The 22044-nt window shown below is 39.1% G+C and overlaps 1 protein-coding gene across 2 annotated transcripts in view; it reads left to right on the forward strand.

The window, feature by feature from the left end:
• Positions 1–1522: 1522 nt before the first annotated feature.
• The window catches only part of ANKAR (ankyrin and armadillo repeat containing), a 72843-nt gene continuing 52321 nt past the window's right edge, over positions 1523–22044 (forward strand). Inside the window, exons 1-6 of one of the 2 annotated variants that reach the window (XM_063647703.1) lie at positions 1523–2335; positions 2903–3018; positions 3977–4612; positions 17223–17660; positions 19947–20110; positions 20766–20869. In XM_063647703.1, coding sequence (XP_063503773.1) covers positions 4012–4612; positions 17223–17660; positions 19947–20110; positions 20766–20869 — 1307 coding nt within the window. In that variant the 5' untranslated portion in view covers positions 1523–2335; positions 2903–3018; positions 3977–4011. The remainder of the gene's footprint in view (positions 2336–2902; positions 3019–3976; positions 4613–17222; positions 17661–19946; positions 20111–20765; positions 20870–22044) is intronic. The other variant, XM_054479362.2, reaches the window with a different exon arrangement.

Consider the following 22044-nt stretch of genomic DNA (forward strand, 5'->3'; position numbering starts at 1 on the left):
TATTCCCTGGAAGATGCAATGTTCAACCAAAATTTAGATACTGCCTACATAGCTTTCATCCCTCAGTCTGAAAGCAGACAACTTCAAATGTCTGTGTGGGCCTGAGCACTAAATTGACATTGCTTATATTGGGAGTAGATGAACTTAAGAGGTTTGCCCCACGGCCTAGAATTGAATATTATAACACCAATACAGTTTAATACTGAAAATAGCTATAACTTATATAATGCTATATTCCAGGTGCTACTCTACTCTATGAGATTTAAATGTATTAATCAGTCAAACTTTTATAAGGAATTTCCAGGTCATCTGCTCCACCAGAATACTGTGAAAGAGACAAAGAGAGGATACACATGCATGTGTGTGAACCCCAAGAGGGCCTGGGCATTTACAACCATCTGCTTTAGCTCTGGAATGGAGTTCTGTGTTGATCCTTTAAAAAACGAGGCATCTCTTTCCAAAGATTTGAGACACATGGAACAAACCATTTGGCTACCCGGGGGGAAAACAATCCTTGAAGTAGGAGAATGTACATATATGGTTCATATTTCTTAAGTGCAAACATGCAAATCTCTGTAAAAAAAAAAAAAGCCCTGGAATAGTGCTCATAAATTTATTAATATTTATTTCCATAGTAGCTAAAATAATGGCATGGTTACTGAAAGAGAAATTCTGCCCCAAACAGTCACCAAGAACTTCCAAGCTGCTACATTCAGTAGAAGAGTTTGTTCTCAATCTCCCCTGACCGAGCAGCAGCATCCAATAAAGTTGGCCATTCCCTTTTTTTTTTTTTCCCGCACACTTCTTTGGCTTCTGTGACCAATTTTGGTTTTCCTCCTGCCTTCTCGGCTGTTCTTTCATTGTCTTCTTTGCTGACTCCACTCTCTGTACCTGACCTTTAAATGTTAAATTTCTCAGGTCTCTAATCCTTGGTTCTCAACTCCTCATTCTGTACGCTCTCCCTTGTTGATTTCAACCCCACCCCTGGCTTCAATTACTATAAATCTGCCAAAATTTATACATTTAACCCCTACTGCCATTCTTAGCCCAGAACTGTTTATCTAAAGCATATCTCACATCTCAATTTCTCTCACAGGTACTTCAAGGTCAATTAGGTACACAACTGAACTCTAAATCTTGCCCTGATATCCTGTTGCACCTGACAGAAATGTGGTTCTCACTTGGACACAACCCTCTTTTTCAACATATCCCCATTCAATCTGTCACCAACAGGCAACCTCATTATTTTTCAAATCTGTCCACAGTCCCTGAGCCCCACCTCCACTGCCACTACTCTAGGCTAATCCTTTGGGATGAAATTCAAAATCATTACTCAGCAGCCTGCATGATCTGTCCGTCGCGCACCTCTGCAGCTCGGTTTGTGCCCACATCTCTCTTGTTCTCTAAGCAGGGTTTTGCTCGGTTTCTCAACCATTTCAACTTTGTTCTCACTTCAATTCTTTCCCTCCTGCTGTTCCCTGTTCCTGAAAAGCTACTTGTCCAGTTCTTTGCTTGGGTAGCTCTTTTTCATCTTCTAGGCTCGGAGGGGAAAAGGGCACTTCCTCAGGCAGCCTTTCCTAGCCCTGGGCTAGGTTGGCTTTCATTCCAGTGCTGTCATTCCATCTAGTATTGGCACACTGTTAAATATAGCTGTGAGATGATCTGTTCAACTGTAAGCTCCTTGGGGTTTCGTGTCTGCCCTGTTTTCTAGGGTTTCCAGCTCGTAGCTCGGTGCCTGACTCATAATAGGTGTTCCATAAATGCTTGTTGAATGAAAGAATGATGATGGAGGTGGTATTCCAACTCGGGACTGCCTCAACGCCCGGCGCTTTCTCCTCTGCCACTCTGTTTTGGTGTTTTAGCAGAGGCAGATAGTGAGGGCCGCACAGTGCCCGTGGCATGCCACTGGACTGAGCGCTAAACGGGCTTGGGAAGATGAGCACGCGGGGGGTCTGAGCCAGCCACGGGGCCGGGCGCCGCCTGGGGGCGCTGTGGCTGCTGCGGGACGCACCAGGCCTAGTCGCCCGCAGGCTCCGCCCAAGGAGCAGTCCCGCCACCCCAGGGCCCGGAGGACCAACCGCTTCGACCCGCGCCCGGGCGGCGGCAGTGTTGGCCGGCGAGGCGAGGAGGGCCGGGCAGCCACGGTGGGGCGAAAAGCCCTGAAAGTTCCTCTCAGTTCCTTCCGGTGCGCCTCCCGCTCGCCCTTGCGGGGGCCCTGAGGGCGGATTCAAGGCCCCGCGAGAAGCCATCTAAGGCGGCGACGACTGTTCTCAGCCCCACGGGAACAGCGCGGACGCAGCGTCCCTCTCCCGGACAAGAAAACAGCCATTCTAGAGTAGGTTCCTCCCTTTTCCTTGGTCTTTCCCCTTTCCCGTGCCCATGGCTGACGCGAGGTGCTTTTGGACGTGGATCGCGGGCCTGACTCTGGACAGACGTGGGTTCTGTTTCTGAAAAGCGTAAAACCTCAGACATGTCCTGCAACCTCCTGGTCTCCGTTTATGCCTCTATAAATTGGGCATAACAAGGTCTAACTCACTGACCTGGGGTCTCAGGTGTGGCGCCTAAACCAGCAGTATCAGCATTTCCTGTTACTTTACTAAAATGCATATTTTCTGGCCCCACTGCAGCTCATTGAATCAGAAACTCAGTGGTGGGATTCAGCGATTTGTATTTGAACAAGCCCCAGGTGATTTTGATACGAGCTAAATTTTGAGATCCACTATATAATAGAGACCAATCAGATGAAATAAATCAAACCATTATATAGTAAAGAACCTGGCTCAATAAATAGTAGTTGTGGCTATTATTATTTCAGGAATAGACAGGCATTCATTGGCACAGAAATTGAAGGTTAAGCAGATGCTTCTTTCCTTTTTTTTTCTTTTTTCTTTTTTTGAAACAGTGTTTCACACTTGTTGCCCAGGCAAGAGTGCAATGGCGTGATCTCGGCTCACCGCAACCTCTGCCTCCCGGGTTCAAGCCTCCTGTCTCAAGCCTCCCGAGTAGCTGGGATTACAGGCATGTACCACCAAGTTTGGCTAATTTTGTATTTTTAGTAGAGACGGGGTTTCTCCATGTTTGTCAGGCTGGTCTCGAACTCCTGACATCAGCTGATCTGCCTGCCTCGGCCTTCCAAAGTGCTGGGATTACACGCATGAGCCACCGCGCCCCACCCTTTTCTTTTCTTTCATGCAGGTCATTATAGTCTTGCTTTAAAAAACTGAAAACAAAATAAATATCCATATGATTTGGATATTTATCCCCTCCAAATCTCATGTTAAAATAGATTCCCCAATGTTGGAGGTAGGGCTTGGTGCGAGGTGTTTGGAGTATGGGGGCGGATCCCTCATGAATGGCTTGTTGCTTTCCTGGCAGAGTGAACTCTACCTCTGAGCTCATGAAAGATCTGGTTGTTTAAGAGTAGACACCTCCCCTTTCTCTCTATTGTTCCCTCTCTTACCATGTGACACACTGGCTCCCCTTCCCCTTCCACCATGATTGTAAGCTTGGTCTCACCAGAAGCTGAGCAGATGCTGGTGCCATGCTTGTACAGCCTGCAGAATTGTGAGCCAAATAAACCTCTTTTCTTTATAAATTATGCAGTCTCAGGTATTCCTTTATAGCAACACAAACAGACTAACACAAACATATACAAAAGAATGCCTTTCCAACAACAAAATAGGTATGTAACAGTAGCTTCTCACAGATAACATTTCTTTTTGACATACATCTTCTTGTCTTTAGACTTCTTTGAAAAGCAGAACATGGTTAATGATAAACGTTTTATAATTTTAATTATTTTAATTCAAATTTCGGCTTTCATATACTGCAGTTATTTTTAATTTGAAAACTATAATAGTTGACCATGAAAAATTAATCTTATGTAGGTGAAAGGTACAGATTTATTTCTAGACAAATCCAGTTTCATTGCCATGTCAGATTTTATTGATAATCTTTTCCTTCTTATTCTTTGCAGAAGCTTCAAAAAGGACACACTAGATTCAATTAGAAATGTTAAGATTGCCCAAAAAAGGATTACCTAGATTTGAGCAAGTGCAAGATGAAGAAACCTACCTGGAAAATTTAGCAGTACAAAGAAATGCATCTGCTTTTTTTGAAAAATATGATCGCAGTGAAATACAAGAGTTACTAACTACTGCACTAGTTAGCTGGTTGTCTGCCAAAGAGGATGTTCGCTCTCAAGGAGACCTCCCATGTGGAATTATGAGTCAAATGAATAACGTAGGCTTCTCCACTGCAATCTTACTGACTCCTGTGGACCCTACTGCCCTCTTAGACTATAGAGAGGTCCATCAGATGATAAGAGAGTTGGCTATTGGAATTTATTGCCTAAATCAAATCCCTTCCATCAGTTTAGAAGCTAATTATGATCAGAGTTCTTCTTGTCAATTACCTCCAGCTTATTATGATACCAGAATTGGGCAAATTCTGATCAATACTGACTACATGCTGAAAGCACTATGGCATGGAATATATATGCCCAAAGAAAAACGAGCTAGATTCTCTGAATTGTGGCGTACCATCATGGACATTGATCCTGATGGAAAACCTCAAACAAATAAAGACATTTTTTCAGAGTTTAGTTCAGCAGGTAAGAGAATTTAACACTTCTTAAATTTTTTTTTTTTGAGACAGAGTCTTACTACATCACCCAGGGTCGTCACGAACTCCTGAGCTCAAGCCATTCACCCACCTAGGCCTCCCAAAGTGCTAGGATTACAGGCGTGAGCCACTGCACCTGGCCACTTCTTAATTATTTTTATTCAACGCCATTTTTAAAATTTTAAAATTTTATTTCGATAGTTTTTGGGGGAACAGGTGGTTTTTGGTTACATGGCTAAGTTCTTTAGTGGTGATTTCTGAGATTTTGGTGCACCCATCACCCGAGCAGTATACACTGTACCCCATGTGTAGTCTTTTATCCCTCACTTTCCTCCTACCTTTCCTCTGGAATCCCAAAAGTCCATTACATCATTCTTATGCCTTTGCATCCTCATAGCTTAGCTCCCACTTATAAGGGAGAACATAAAATATTTGGCTTGCCTTTCCTGAGTTACTTCACTTAGAATAATGGTCTCCAACCCCATCCATGTTTCTGTGAATGCCATTATTTCATTCATTTTTATGGCTGAGTAGTATTTCATGGTATATATATTTTCTTTTTTTTTCTTTCTTTTTTTTTTTTTTTTTTTAAGATGGGGGTCTCCCTATGTTGAACAGGCTGGCCTCGAACCCCTGGCCTCATACAATCATCCCATCTTGACTTCCTAGAGTGCTAGGATTACAGACATGAGCCACTGCACCTGGCCACCACGTTTTCTTTATCTCCTCATTGGTTGATGGGCATTTAGACTGGTTCCATATTTTTGCAATTGCGAATTGTGCAGCTATAAACATGCATGTGCAAGTGTCTTTTTCATATAGTGACTTCTTTTCCTCTGGGTAGATACCTGGTAGTGGGATTGCTGGATCAAATGATAGTTCTACATTTAGTTCTTTAAAGAATCTCTATACTGTTTTCCATAGTGGTTGTACTAGTTTACATTACAATCCCACCCAGCAGTGTAAGTATTCTTTTTTCACCACATCCATGCCAACATGTATTATTTTTTGATTTTTAAATTATGGCCATTCTTGCAGGAGTAAGATGGTATCTCAGTGTGGTTTTATTTGCATTTCTCTGATAATTAGTGATGTTGAGCATTTTTCATATGTTTGTTGGCCTTTTGTATATCTTCATTTGAGAATTGTCTATTCGTGGCTTTTGCCAACTTTTTGATGGGATTGTTTGTTTTTTTCTTGCTGATTTGTTTGAGTTCCTGGTAGATTCTGGATATTAGTCCTTTGTTGGAAGCATAATTTGCAAATATTTTCTCCTACTCTGTGGGTTGTCTGTTTACTGATTGTTTATTTTGCTGTTTAGAAGCCTTTTAGTTTAATTAGGTCACATCTATTTGTGTTTGCTTTTGTTGCATTTGCTTTTGGGTTCTTGGTCATGAACTGTTTGCCTAAGCCAATGTCTAGAAGGGTTTGTCCGAGTTATCTTCTAGAATTTTTATGGTTTCAGGTCTTAGATTTAGTTCTTGATCCATCTCAAGTTGATTTTTATATAAGGTGAGAGATGAGGATCCAGTTTCATGCAGCTTGCCAATTATCCCAGCACCATTTGTTGAATAAGGGTGCCCTTCCCCACTTTACGTTTGTGTTTGCTTTGTCAAAGATCAGTTGCCCATAAGTACTTGGTTTTATTTCCGGGTTCTCTATTCTGTTCCATTGGTCTCTGTGCTTATTTTTATACCAGTACCATGCTGTTTTGGTAACTATAGCCTTGTAGTATAGTTTGAAGTCAGATAAAGTGATGCCTCCAGATTTGTTCTTTTTGCTTAGTCTTGCTTTAGCTATGTGGGCTCATTTTGGTTCTATATGACTTTTAAGATTGTTTTTTCTAGTTCTGTGAGGAATGATGATAGTATTTCTATGAGAATTGCATTGAATCTGTAGATTGCTTTTGGCAGTATGGTCATTTTCACAATATTGATTCTACTCATCCATGAGCATGGGATGTGTTTTCATTTGTTTGTGTCATCAACGATTTCTTTCAGCAGTGTTTTGTAGTTTCCCTTGTAAAAATTATTCACCTCTTTGATTAGGTATATTAAGTATTTTATGTTATGTTATTTTATTTAACTTTATTTTATTTTGTTTTTTGCAGCTGTTGTAAAAGGGATTGAGTTCTTGATTTGAGTCTCAGCTTGGTTGTTGTTGGTGTATAGCAGTGCTACTGATTTGTGTTCATTGATTTTGTATCCTGAAACTTTACTAAATTCCTTTATGGCATCTAAGAGGTTTTTAGATGAATCTTTAGGGTTTTCTAGGCATATGATCTTATCATTGGCAAACAGCCACAGTTTGACTTCCTCTTTACCAAATTGGATGTCCGTTATTTATTTCTCTTGTCTGATTCCTCTGGCTAGGACTTCCAGTACTATGTTGAATAGAAGTGGTGAGACTGGGTATCCTTGTCTTGTTCCAGTTCTCAGGGGAAATGCTTTCAGTGTTTTCCTGTTCAGTATAATGTTGGCTGTGGGTTTATTATAGAGGACTTTTATTACCTTGAGGTATGTCCCTTCTATGGCCATTTTGCTGAGGGTTTTAATCATAAAGCAATGCTGGATTTTGTCAGATGCTTTTTCTGCATCTATTGAGATGATTTTTGTTTTTGATTCTATCTGTATGATGTATCACATATATTGACTTGCATATGTTAAACCATCCCTTCATCCCTGGTATGAAACCCACTTGATCATGGTGTATTATCTTTCTGATATGCTGTCAGATTCCGTTAGTATTTTCTTGAGGATTTTTGCATCCGTGTTCATCATGGATATTGGTCTGTAGTTTTCTTTTTTTGTTATGTCCTTTCCTGGTTTGGATGTTAGGGTGATACTGGCTTCATAGAATAATTTAGGGAGAATTCTCTCTTTATCTTTTGGAATAGTTTCAGTAAGATTGATACCAGTTCTTCTTTGAATGTCTGATAGAATGCAGCTGTGAATCCATCTGGTCCTGGACTTTTTTGTTGTTGACAATTTTTTATTGTTTCAAGCTCTCTACTTGTTATTGGTCTGTTCAGAGTTTCTGTTTCTTCCTCTTTAATCTAGGAGGGTTGTATATTTCCAGGAATTTATCCATCTCCTCTAGATTTTCTAGTTTGTGCACATAAAGGTGTTTATAGTAACCTTGAATGATCTTTTGTATTTCTGTGGTATCGGTTGTAATGACTCCTGTTTCATTTCTAGTTGAGCTTATATGAATCTTCTTCTTTCTTCTCTCTTCTTTTCTTGGTTAATCTAGTTAATGGTGTATCAATTTTTTCTTTTCAAAAAACCAGCTTTTTGTTTCATTTATCTTTCACTTTGTTTTCTTCTTTCAATTTCATTTAGTTCCGCTCAAATCTTTGTTATTTCTTTTCTTTTCTTTTCTTTTTTTGGTAGCTCTTCTTTTTTTTTTTTTTTTTGTTTCCATTCTTGGGTGTTTCTCGGAGAGGGGGATATGGCGGGGTTGTTATTTCTTTTCTTCTGCTTGGTTTGGGTTTGGTTTGTTCCTCTTTCTCTAGTTCCTTGAGGTGTGACCTTAGATTGTCTATTTGTGTTCTTTCAGACTTTTTAATGCAGGCATTTAATGCTATGAACTTTCCTCTTAGCTCCACTTTTGCTGTAATCCCAGAGGTTTTGGTATCACTATTATCGTTCGGTTCAAAGATTTTTTAAATTTCCATCTTGGTTTCATTGTTGACCCAAAGATCATTCTGGAGCAGATTATTTCATTTCCGTTGTTTATATAGTTTTGCAGGTTCCTTTTGGAGTTAATTTCCAGTTTATTCCACTGTGGTCTGAGAGGATACTTGATATAATTTTGATTTTCTTAAATTAATTGAGACTTGTTTTGTGACCTATCATATGATCTATCTTGGAGAATGTTAAGCCATTTTTTAAATTTAAAGGTAGTTTATCTGGATCAAGGTGATGCCAAGAGCTTTGTGAAGATCTGAGGTCCATGGAGGTTAAGGATCAGCAAGAGTGGGTGGTAGTTTCCAACGGCAGTAGAGCCTTGACATTTCTGACGAAAATTGTGTTTACTTTTGTTTCTCTTTTTACAAATTTACCTGAGGCTCTCATTTGAGAGGACGTGGGACTGATGAACCATCATCCTGAATGGGCATATGCCAAACTGGTAAAGAAACAACAGGCTCTTTTTAGATTCAGATATCTAGATGGAAACTTTCAGTATAGAAGTCAAATTCTAGAAAGTGATAAAGGTTAGATACATATTGATTAATCATCCACATGTTAAAACCACGAGAGCCTTTGGATCATCCAGTTAGAGCACCAATAGAGACCTGATCATGGCAGGAGGGAGCACATGTCCTGTTGTGTAACTAAGGGAAGAGGGCTCCTGCTTACTTGATGACAAAGTTAGTTACATCAAGCCACTTCATGGCCCAGGATCTGGTCTATTTCACCCAGCTGTGTGTCATATCTGAGGTTGCCACCCTCTATGAGGATTCCCTTGCAGTGGTACACCTGGTAAGGGGATCAGAGACACATAGGAACATTCTAATCAAGTTGTAAGTGGAAACGGAGAGCACCAAAAGACTAATGCTGTCTCCTTTCTACACCTACATTTTCAGGGGTGATACTCAAAACACTTAACCGCCAGCACAGTATTGGCACTGACCAATCAGAATGGACGTCAGCCATAATGCTGGAGCAGGGTCTTAGAGACCTCCTGCTTGTCATATTTACCCTTTTCTGGATCATGGAGCTTTTCAGGTGATCCCTGGGGAGGGAGGTATTCAATGATCTTGGGGCTGCAGCAATTCAGTTTGCCAATTGAGGGTTCAGTATTTTAACAATATGGTGTTATTGATGCATATTAGCTAAATATCAGTGCTTTCCTGGTATGAAACTTACATCTTGAGTTTTGTGATTCTACTTTTAAAATATCTCTCAAAATCATCTACTTTGGCTTATCTCTACTGCAACACTGTAGTACAGAACACCCTTTTCCACTGCAACAGCATTCTGACAGCTTTCTGCCTCAAACCTTTTTAAAATTGTTTATAAATGAGGCTGGGAACGTTAACACATCCAATCACTCTACTATCATGTGCCTGGGGATAGTGCTGGGTGTGTTTACGATAAAGTGCTTAGTACTGTTGGCTCCTGAGCAATCAAAGATGAGCATCAAAGCCATGCATGGTGGAATGTGTCTTTATTCCCAGCTACTCAGGAGGCTGAGGCAGGAGAATTACTTGAGGCCAGGAGTTCGAAGCTGTAGTGTGCTATGTTTGCACCTATGAATAACCACCACTCTGCAGCCTGGGAAACATAGTGAGACCCCCATCTTTTAGGGAAAAAAAAAAGAAAAAAAGATGAGCATTACACCTAGTAGAAATATTTTTTTCTCCCTCCACTGCACATTGGGTGTCTGCTTCAGAAACTTCAACAATTTGTGGTGCAAACAATGGTAAATGACCACCAGCCTACATCTAGACCGACCGAAGTAGTTTATAGGAGGAATCTCATGGTGGCAGTAGCAGGAATAGGCACAGGTTTCCCCATCATGCACCATACCTGGAGCACCACTGTGAAATCCTACAGGGCCAATAGTCAGACTCTAAGAAAGGGACCTGAACCATTGGGCTACAGGGCTTTTATGCTACATGATTAAAGAAGTATTAGGTCAGAGGACAGGATACAAGAGCAAGATGTTTTAGCCGAGGTTACACTCCAGATTGCATCAGAAGGACATGAGTGAAGTTAGTTTTTGAGAAATGATTCCAAGGAACAGGAGTGAGGGACAGGAAAAGTGAATAGAAAAGGAGGGAGCGTCAACCCAAGAATGTGCTGTTGAGCTTTTTCACCACTTGGGCAATTGGGATTTATTGTGCTGGGACACTCTGAGGAGTCATATAGAATACGCTGCAGAATTGCCAGCCTAAGGGATGTGCTATGGTCTGAATGTTTATGTCTCCCCAAAATTCAAATATTGAAACCTAATCACCAATGGCATTAGGACATGGGACCATTGGAGGGTGATTAGTTCATAAGGGCAGACCCCTCATGAATGGGATTAATGCCCTTATAAAAGAGGCCCCAGAGAGCTGCCTTGTCCCTTCCACCCTGTACGGATACAGCAAGAAGATACCATCTATGAACCAGGAAATGGGTCCTCAGCAGACACCACATCTAACTTGATCTTGGATATCCCAGCCTTTATAGCTGTGAGAAATAATTTTCTATTCTTTATAAGCTACCCAGTCTGTGCTTTTTTCTTATAGTAGCTCTAAATGATTAAGACAGGATAGATGAGGGAAGAGTGTATCTACTGGCTGCTGTCTCTCATTAGCCAAAGTTTGAATGGAGGGTTAACTCGCTCATGCTTTCAGATTTGTTCCTACACTAGAATGGCTGGATGGGTTCCATCAGGAGTCTAACGGCAGTGGCAGAGAAGCCTCAGGGCAAAAATAATCCTGTGGTGCACTTGAGGCAAGGTACAGTCAGGTCAAGTCTGTGTGGAGCAAAAACTACAAGTTTAAAAATGTGGTCTGAAAGGATGTGAGGTAGGGAACAAAAGGTATCTGATACACAGTGTGACTCATGGAAACTTGGCTGCAGCCCTTTCTTCCAAGCTTAGTGTTAGGGATTGAGGGAGTGTACCACCTCTCCACTGGCATGATCAGAGAGCTGGTGTCCAAGCTTTGTAATTGCAGGTACATGGTGTCAAGCTATGTAACAGCAGTTACATAGTTATGGTGTAGCAGCAGTGTAAGTTGTTACATCACTATTCACGTTTGGGAAAACAGCAGCTCCTCTGTTGGCATGACTGGGAAAGTGTGTACCTTGCAACTGACCATGTGATTACCTTAAACACTGTGCTACAGTGGATTTCCAAGGAATTGTGCAGAAAGCCAACTCTTTTTCAGAGGGCAGACTGCTGGGAATCCGTCTTGGCCAAGTTAACCTTTATCTCTCACATAGCTTTGCACTCTACAAACCACCAGCAACATCATTCTTTAAAAACAGTAGCAATAGTAGAGAATAGAGCACACCAAAAATCTGGCCATGTTACCCAGTTTTCTCAGCAGGTATTTTAGTTAGGGTGGATCCCTTCATCTAATTCATAAATTCTTAGACTCTTTCCAGAAGGCTAGGAGGATGGAAGGAAAGAAGAAAACATCTTATGATAGCAAAATAGGAGAAGGGAACTTTTAATAGAAATATTGAGGAAAAAATGGGAACTTATTTAATATCACAAGTGAGTAATGTGAGTTGGGTTGTTTTTTTCTCTGTTCATTCCCTGTCCTCTATCTGGAATGCCTTCTTCCTGCTCACCTCAAACCACTCGTCCACATTCTTCCTAGGGTTATTGCTACTCATTTTTTGAGACTTGATTCAGACACTGCCTCCTCTGTTTGGACTCTTATCTGTGCACAGAAAAATATTTTGTATTTTGAATTGAAATTATTGGCTTCATTTCTTCCTTATTAGACATTAAGCTCCTTCTTGAGAGCACAGAAAATTATGTCTTTTTTGGTTTGATTTTAAATTCTCAGCACCTTATACAGGGCATGACATATAGTAAACTTTCAATACATGTAGAAATTAAATGGGTAATAATAGAATATAAGGGAATTGGTTGGGCACAGTGGCTCACACCTGTAATTCCAACACTTGAGGAGGCCGAGGTAGGTGGTTCGCTTGGGCTCAGGAGTTCGAGACCAGGCTGGCCAACGTGGTGAAACCCCGTCTCTACAAAATATAGAAAAATTAGCCAGGCATGGTGGTGCATGCCTGTAGTCCCAGATGCTTGGGAGGCTGAGGTGGGAAGATCACTTGAGCCCAGGAGGTCGAGGCTGCTGCAGTGAGCCAAGATCATACCACTACACTCCAGCCTGGGTGACAGAGACCCTGTCTCAAAAAAAAAAAAAAAAATAGGTTAAAGCTGTGGAAACTTTTGTTTCCCCTCATTCCCCTCATCCTCCAAATTTCATTTGATCCAATTTTTTATTAAATTCTTTTTTATTATTTACTTTCCCATGACTTTGTACGTATTCCTTCCAGCTAATTTACATAAATGTGCGCTTTATTTTTTGAAATTTTTTTTTTAAAGGGACAATCTCTTACTCTGTCACCCAGGCTTGAGTGCAGTGGCATGATCTCAGCTCATTGCAGCCTCAGACTCCTGGGCTCAAGTGATCTTCCTGCCTCAGCCTCCTGAGTAACTGGGACTACAGGAACGTGCCACCATGCCCAGCTAATTTTTTTGTTTTTTATTTTACCTATAGAGGTAGGTCTTACTATGTCACTATGTTGTCCCGGCTGGGACATTTCCTTTCTTTAATAACTTTATTTTTCTTTTTTTTTTGCTTCTGGTCCTTGATTCAGGGAACATTATTTTTCATGATATGAACAATCGTGTTTTTTTTTCAAGTAGCTAACTTTTCCATGTACTTACTACTAATTCAGTTCTAGTCTTTCAAAGGAAAATATTGAACTCTTCTTGATAAAAAATGGGATATGAAGTTCCGTTTTTTCCTTAGAGATGTCTCTCTTGATAACTTCATCCTCCTCCTTTTGTCAGAATTCATTGCTTTAAGGCTATTTCGCTTTCCTTTAGCACCCCTCCCTGGCCCTGGCCCAGTGATTCCAGTGCCTTTTTCATCTGAGAGGCTCTCCTCACCTGCCTGGCGACCTTTGCTGCTTGTTTTCATTTAGGAGTGAGGCAGGAACGCTGGCAGACCTTACTGTAGAGTGGTGAGGAGGAACCCCTGACATTCCACTGGGAAGCCTGTCCCCAACATGTTGTATCTGCAGGTCTGTTTCCTCCAGTATCCTGCTTGGAGGGAGGGCTGTGAGTCTGGGGCCAAAGGAGGGGAAATGCTGAACTGTGGATGTCTCGGTTCAGCACTCAGACTCTCATTTAACTAGTTTTCAGCACAACTGCTCCTCCCAACCCTCAGCTGTGCTTTGTACCCTTTCAGTGAGGAAGAGGAGAAGGGCTGTGCTATCTGGGGAAGATGATCTAGGGATCTCACTACACCTTTTCTTTTAAAAAAAATTCTTGCACCATGGCCTGTTCTTCACAGCCTCCACATAATGCTTTCAATCTCTAAGGCTTCTTGTGATTTTTGTTGGCTCCCAGCCACCCCAAGCCATGAGGTTTTAGGGCTATCAACAATCCCTCCAGGTTTTTAGACTTTAAACTGCCAGAATCCCTTTCATTTCTTTGTAAGTTATCTAACTATTTTGCAGAAAAGAGATGAATTATAGTGGCCATTTTAAAAACCCAAGAGTATTCTGGCCTTTTTAAACAAAAGATTTGAGAAAGAAAAAAGAAAAAGGAGGGGACACATTGACGTATCATTTACACTTTAAAGCATATATATTACAAACAAACGCCACATTTTCTACAGTCATGTCTTATGACTCCAAGCAGTTTTCTCAAGCCTAAATTAAGGGTAACATTGTAGATATGACTATCTTAAAAAGACTATTTTACAAGAAGAAAGTCCTCAATTTCTTTGTAAATGGCAAGAAAATGTAGCATGGGAAATTTGTCATTTTTTGATAGAGTAAAATCAAGTTTTAATTCTTATTTATTAAATGATGATTACTTAGCTGGCAGGTTCTTTGTTTATTATGTATGTCTAGCTTCTTATTGGCAAAAAAAAAAAAAAAAAAAAAGAAATTTATAGTACTAGCCTGAAAAAACAAACTATGCTTTTGGCCCAAGTGAGAAGCTGATACCCTGGTTAAAGAAAAATCACGTTTTCTTGTTGTTTCGTATTTTCCTTGATCAAAGCTGGGACTTATGTTGTATCTGTATTCACTTTCCTTAGTAACCTACTCATCTGTCTTCTTTTATCTTACACAATTTTATTGGCATTGTTAACTTAAGAATCATGAGATTTATAAATTTGGAAAGGAGACTATTTCTTTTTTTGAATTATTTTAAATTTTTGTGGGTACATAGTAGGTATATATATTTATGAGATATTTTCACACAGGCATACAATGCCTAATAATCACATCAGGGTAAATGGAGTATCCTTCACCTCAAACATTTATCCTTTCTTTGTGTTACAGACAATCCAATTATACTATTTTAGTGTTTTTTAATGTACAATAAATTATTGACTGTAGTCACCTTGTTGTGTTGTCAAATACTAGATCTTATTCATTCTATCTAACTATATTTTTGTATCCATTAATTATCCCCACTTCCCTCCTGCCCCACCATTCCTTGCCACCTTTCCCAGCTTCTGGTAACCATCTCTATTTCCATGAGGTCAATTGTTTTAATTTTTAGTTCCCACAAATAAGTGAGAACATGCAAAGTTTGTCTTTCTGTGCATGGCTTATTTCACTTAACATAATGTCCTCCAGTTTCATCAAAGTTGTTGCAAATGACAGAATCTCATGGCTGAATAGTACTCCATTGTGTATATGTACCACTTTTTCTTTATCCATTCATCTGTTGATGGACACTTAGGTTGCTTCCAAATCTTGATTATTATGAACAGTGCTGCAGCAAACGTGGGAGTGCAGATACCCTTTGATATTCCGATTTCCTTTCTTTTGGGTTTATACCCAGCAGTGGGATTGCTGTATCATACGGTAATTATATTTTTAGTTTTTTGAGAAACCTCCAAACTGTTCTCCATAGTGGCTGTACTAGTTTACTTTCCCACCAACAGTGTATTAGGGTTCCCTTTTCTCCACATCCTGCCAGCATTCATTTTTGCCTGTCTTTTGGATAAAGGCCATTTTAACTGGGGTAAGATGATAACTTAGTTTTGATTTGCATTTCTCTGATGATCAGAGATGTTGAACACCTTTTCATATGCCTGTTTGACATGTGTATGTCTCCTTTTGAGAAAAGTCTATTCAGATCTTTTCCGTATTTTTTAATCAGATTAGAATTTTTTCCTGTAGAATTGTTTCACCTCCTTATATAGTCTGGTTATTAAGCCCTTGTTGGATAGATAGTTTGCAAATATTTTCTCCCATTCTGTGGGTTGTCTCTTCACTTTGTTGATTGTTTCCTTTGCTATGTAGAAGCTTTTTAAGTTGATGTGATCCCATTTGTCCATTTTTTCTTGGGTTGCAAAATGTGCTTGTGAGATATTACTCAAGAAATCTTTGTCCAGACTGATATCCTGGAAAGTTTACCCAATGTTTTTTAGTAGTTTTGTAGTTTGAGGTCTTAGATTTAAGTATTTAATCCATTTTGAATTGATGTTTGTATATGGTGAGAGATAGGGGTCTAGTTTTATTCTTCCATAAATGGATATCCAGTTTTCCCAGCACCATTTATTGAAGAGACTGTTCTTTCTCCAGCATATGTTCTTGGCACCTTTGTTGAAAATGAGTTCATTGTATAAGTATGGATTTGTTTCTGAGTTCTCTGACCTCCTTTGGTCTATGCATCTGTTTTTATGCCAGTATGATGCAGTTTGGGTGACTATCACTCTGCAATATACTTTGAAGTCAGGTAATGTAATTACTCCAGTTTTGTTCTTTTTGCTCAGGATGACTGGTTATTCTGGATCTTTCGTGCTTTCATATATATATTTAGGATTATTTTTTCTATTTCTATGAAGAACAGTGACTGCTATTTTGATATGGATTGCAATGACTCTGTATATTTCTTATAAAGGGTTACAGTCTTCAAGCTGGCCATTCTGACAGGCATTTCAAGGAAGAGAGGAGCAAGACAGGAATTTAAGCTGAACTGTTTGGCCAAGTATATATATTCAGGTATAGGTATGTAACAAGTTATAGGAAGAGCTATGAACATTCACGAAGTGGGTTGTAACATGCGTATTGAACAAACATGCACATTACTTATGATCCATGTTCACTTTGGGGTGGAGACTTAACATATAAATGCATTACAATTAGGCCCTTATTATATGTCAGAAGGTGAAGCAGGGACTTGAAGGCATTCACATGTACAGCCTCTGTAAACAGGCCAGAACCACATCATGGTCAGTAGTCTTATGAGGAGAAAGTTACTGAAATCAGTCTCTTGTCCAGTCAAAGCTCTAGTTATGGCGTGGGGGACCGGAAGGTCAGTTATTCAGCATCTGTTGGTGAACGGGCCGTAATTCTTTTAAAATTGCTTATCTTGAGGACAGTGTTTGTTTAACTGTTAGAGAAAAAAGAAAATCCTTGTGGCAGTTAGAACATAGTTTATTCTTTAAGTAGAGGGGTTTGTGACTTCACCATTGCCTGGCACGGCCCTAGGTTTTGTTTATAGTTTGGTATCTTATTGCCACAAAGAGTCTGTTCTGTCAGTCTTATGATCTGTATTTTAACATTAATGCTGGTCAGTTATTGTGTCTAAACCACAAAAGGAAAGGGGTATAATGAGGCATGTCTGACCTCCCATCCCATCATGGCCAAGAACTTAGTTTTTAAGGTTTCTCTGGGGTCCCCTTGCCCAAAACGGGTCTGTTCAGTCAGTTGTAGGGGGTGCTTAGAATTATATATTTGGTTTACAGCATCTAATTTTTCCTTTACTGTTGTGTTAGTAGGATTTCACGATAAAATCTTGTGTTCAATCTTCTGTATTTATCCAGAAGCCAAATATAAAATTTTCACTATCTAAAATTTTCCTTTTGTATCATGAAGGTTTGACTGATATTACAAAGGATCCAGACTTTAATGAAATCTATGATGAAGATGTGAATGAAGATCCAACATATGATCCCAATAGCCCTGAAGAAACAGCTGTATTTATGAAATATGCTGAAAATATTATGCTAAAGTTAACATTCAGTACCACACAAGTTCAACAGTATGAAAATGTCTTTATATTTGAAACAGGCTATTGGCTTACTAATGCTATAAAATATAATCAGGATTATCTTGATATCTGTACCTACCAGAGACTACAGCAAAGATTATATCTTCAAAAAAAGATTATTCAAAAACACTTTGAGAAGAAAAAAGATATCAGAAGAGGGATAGGATACCTAAAGTTAATATGTTTTCTGATTCCATTTCTACTGAGTTTAAAGAAGAAAATGAAAGTTCCATATTTAAGTAGTCTGCTTCAGCCTTTTTCAGGTAAGAGTATCACCGAAAATCAAATATAAAATATAGGTATATATTAAATATATGTTTAATGCAATTTTGTTTCTAGTATATGGGTGCAGGCAGTAACCTAGCTATAACCTGTTAGAAAGAGAACAAACAAAATTTAATGTCTCTAATGTAATTAAAAACACTCAGTGTATGTACACAGTACTTTGTATATATTTATACCAATTATAAGGGCTACTGAAAGATTTAAAATAAGTTAAAATAAAATAAGTTCTGTATGAATAGGGAAATATGCCATATCCATGATGGGAAAACACTGAATGTATCATATCTCATTCAAATTACTCTATAAATTCAGTGTACTTCTATTCAAAATCCTGATCATATTTTTCATTGAAGTATACACACTTACTCTAAAATTAATATAGAGCAGCAAGGGGTTATTAATGGTCTTTCATTTCTGAAAAATAGATTGAAACATATTAAAACTACAGTAATTAAATGAGGGCAGTATTGGCACTTTAATAAACAAATAGAGCAATGTAAGAGAATAGAGAGCTGAAACAGGCCATGATTAATGGAATTCGATGGGACTTCAGTATAAACTCTTCATTCAACACTGATTAGCACACAATTTATACATTTTCATTGCTTTCCAAGCACGTAGGCTTATTATAATGGGCTTTCTATTCAGATGGCAAATTTTCGGCAGAAATTTTGCAAATCCTTTAGTGAAAGTTTATATCATGAGAATTCAGGTGCTGTGTTTTAGTGAAAGTTTGTATCATGAGAATTCGATATCTGTGAACTATTAGAAATGGAATCATGACAGGGCATGGCTCTTGGGTGGTGGGCAGCATGTATAGAAGTAGGAGGGACTTGCTTAAAGAGAACGTTAGCTATATCTGCAATATCTTATTACTTAAACTATGGGAAGCAAATATGACTAATGTTAATAGTTAATTCTAGGTGTTGAGATCAGGGTATATAATGTATATTATTATTTGTACTTTTCTTTACCTTTTACATTTCCCAAAATACATTATGTCCCTTATGTTGATTAAACCATATTCTACTAACCAGTCAAAATATTGAAAAAACCTAGTCTTTGCTGGAATTTGAGAAAAGAAATTTTTTTTGAGGCAGAGTCTTGCTCTGTCGCACAGGCTGGAGTGCAGTGGCACGATCTCGGCTCACTGCAACCTCCACCTCCCGGGTTCAAGCGATTCTCCTGTCTCAGCCTCCCAAGTAGCTGGGATTACAGCCACCCACCACCATGCCCAGCTAATTTTTCTGTTTTTAGTAGAGACAAGGTTTCACTATGTTGGCCAAGCTGGTCTCGGACTCCTGACCTCAGGTGATCCACCCGCCTCAGCCTCCCAAAGTGCTGGGATTACAGGCATGAGCCGCCGTGCCCGGGAGAGAAAATTATTTTTAAAAATAAGTTATCTGTGTAGTTTCATTACTTTCCAGAAATATGGGATGGTTATTTTTGTATGTGAGATATACTCATCTATTTCTTTATAATGTCTCCTTTTACCTAAACTAGCTAAGTTTTTGTATATTTAACCAAAGATTCTCTTAGGCACAGAGTTTCTGGTCCTTTCCTATAATTGGGAGTAAGATACTAATCTTGAGCTCACTTACAATAAATCAAGAACTAGAACAATGTTTTGAGCATACTTTTGAAATGTCTGTACAATAAAACTACAGAAAGTGCTCAAAATATAAATATATTTTATATATACATATGTATGTATATATTTGAGAGATATATATTATATATATATATATACAGTAATTAACTGAGGGCAGTATTGGCACTGTAATATATGTATTTGAGACAGGGTGTCACTCTGTCACCCAGCTGGAGTGGAGTGGCACGATCTCAGCTCACTGCAGGTTTTACCTCCTGGGCTCAAGCGATCCTCTCACCTCAGCCTCTGAAGTAACTGGGATTACATGCGTGTACCATCACATCCAGCTAGTTTTTGTGTTTTTAGTAGAGACGGGGTTTCACCATGTTGCCCAGACTGGTCTTGAATTTCTAGGCTCAAGCGATCCGCCCCGCTCAGCCTTTCAAAATGCTGGGATTATAGGCATGAGGCACTGTGCATGCTCAAAAATATATTTTAATGTTAAACTATTTATATACATTAACAGCATAAATTTATGCACTATAATTGCCAAGATTTTAATTTCATCTGGAATTTTCTTACTTTGTTTACATGAATGAGAAGTTAGATCTCTTAAAATATGACTTTATGTGCTGTTCACTTTTTAAATAAAAATTTGTTTTCATTTTTGGAGATGACAAGGTCAAGACAGAGCGAGAATTGCCTCCATTTATTTATGGAAGAGATTTTAAATGCCAGAATTTTCACTACAAAGAGAATCAATATTTTCATGTTCATGGAGGAATTGAATTTGATATCAGCACCCCTTCAATTGAGAATGCCTTGGAAGATTTTCAGGTTTAAATGATCATTCCTTAGACAATTTATCATTTCACAACTCTTTTATCCTATTCTCCAACCAAAAAGAACCTCTGTTGGTACAGGCACTAGACAGCTCTCCAAATGATTATTCTCACAACTCAATAATTTTTTCATACATTATTTTAACATAAATGAATTAAGTGCAGATATATGTAAGGTACTGTGGTGGATATCTGTGATAAAATTATAAATAAGCTAGGTACATCTATCATCCTCACAGAATTTAAAGACTTCTAATGGACCATATTTATCCTAGAATAGGTAACCAAAGAGTGCAGTAGAAATCTCTGGACACTCAGTACACATTCTTCCATTTTCCTCAAAGAATCAAGATTAGAACAGAGATCCTTTAAAATTTTGGAACAGTAATTTTTCACCTGGAATTTAGTATAAAAATTCTACATTTCAATTGTTATTGCTTTTCTACCTTCTGTATACTATATGTCTTTCCTTTTGTATTTTTTCCTCATTCTCAAAGTAAGGATTAGATATATGCAGCTGCTATCCGGGTCTTCTGGAATAGTAGATTTAAAATTTGTCATTTACATGTATACTCTTTCATACAGAGAATTCTTATTATTGTTTAGATGTGTCTAAGGATATGTCTTTAGTAACATAACTCATATTTTAGAAAAATTTAGAAAAAATACGAGATTGTGCTGCTAATACATTTATAGAAGATTCAGGATATAAAGAATATTACTCAATACCAGTCATGGAATTTCATGGAAAAAGGTAAGGCGCTTTCACTAATTACTGACATTAACTACCATTTGTTGCAAGTTAGTAGAGAACAAAGAAAATGACAGAATGCAAAAGGTTAATTTAAACCTTTACAATGGCGATACCAGAATAATAACCACCATGAATGACTATGGACTCAACAAGATATTAAATGTTATAGTTATTACTTCATGTATTTGATATAGTCTGTGTAACAATCCTTAGAGCTTGTGATTAGTTCTTATAATGAACAGAGTGGTTAAATAGGGGTAGAGATGGGGATCAAATCCCAGCCTATTTGTCTTTTATGTGTTGTGGTTCTTGGATTTTTAAATATTGGACACTGAAATTTGAAAATATGGGAAGTAGAGCTCAGAGGAAACATTTTAATTGGAGGCAAAGATTTAAAAACAAATAAGGAAGTTTTGCTTGTTGGTTCGTTTGTTTGCTTTTAAGGCATGCAAGCAGTTGGGAGGATAGGACCAAGTCTGGAACTTCGGAGAATAGTAACTGAGGTGGGAGGATCGCTTGAGCCTAGGAGTTCAAGACCAGACTGGGCACCATAGTAAGACCCTATCTTTGTTTTTGTTTGTTTGTTTTTGAGACAGAGTCTTGCTCTGTCACCCAGCCTGGAGTGCAGTGGTGCAATCTTGGCTCACTGCAACCTACACCTCCTAGGTTCAAGTGATTCCCCTGCCTCAGCCTCCTGAGTAGCTAGGATTACAGGCATGCGCCACCACACTCGGCTAATTTTTGTATTTTTAGTAGAGAAGAGGTTTTGCCATGTTGGTCAGGCTGGTCTCGAACTCCTGACCTCAAGTGATCTGCCCACGTCAGCCTCCCAAAGTGCTGGGATTACAGGCATGAGCCACCATGCCTGTCCATAAGACCCTATCTCTACAAAAAATTTAAAAGCTAGCCAGGCTAGGTGGCACATGCCTGTAGTCACACCTACCCAGGAGGCTGAGGTGGGAGGATCACTTGAGCCTGAGAGGTCAAGGCTGAAGTGACCCGTGATTGCGCCACTGCACTCCAGCCTTGGCAACAGAGTAAGACCTTGTCTCAAGAAAAAAGAATACTGTATTTACAGCAATAAATAGTTGCATTTGGAGGAGAAACCCCGGTAATATTAAGAGGCTTCCCACTGACAGAGGTAGGTCAGCAGCTGAAGTATTCACCGCTGAAAT

The sequence above is a fragment of the Pongo pygmaeus genome, chromosome 11 (genome assembly GCF_028885625.2).
Source record: "Pongo pygmaeus isolate AG05252 chromosome 11, NHGRI_mPonPyg2-v2.0_pri, whole genome shotgun sequence".
Taxonomy (NCBI): domain Eukaryota; kingdom Metazoa; phylum Chordata; class Mammalia; order Primates; family Hominidae; genus Pongo; species Pongo pygmaeus.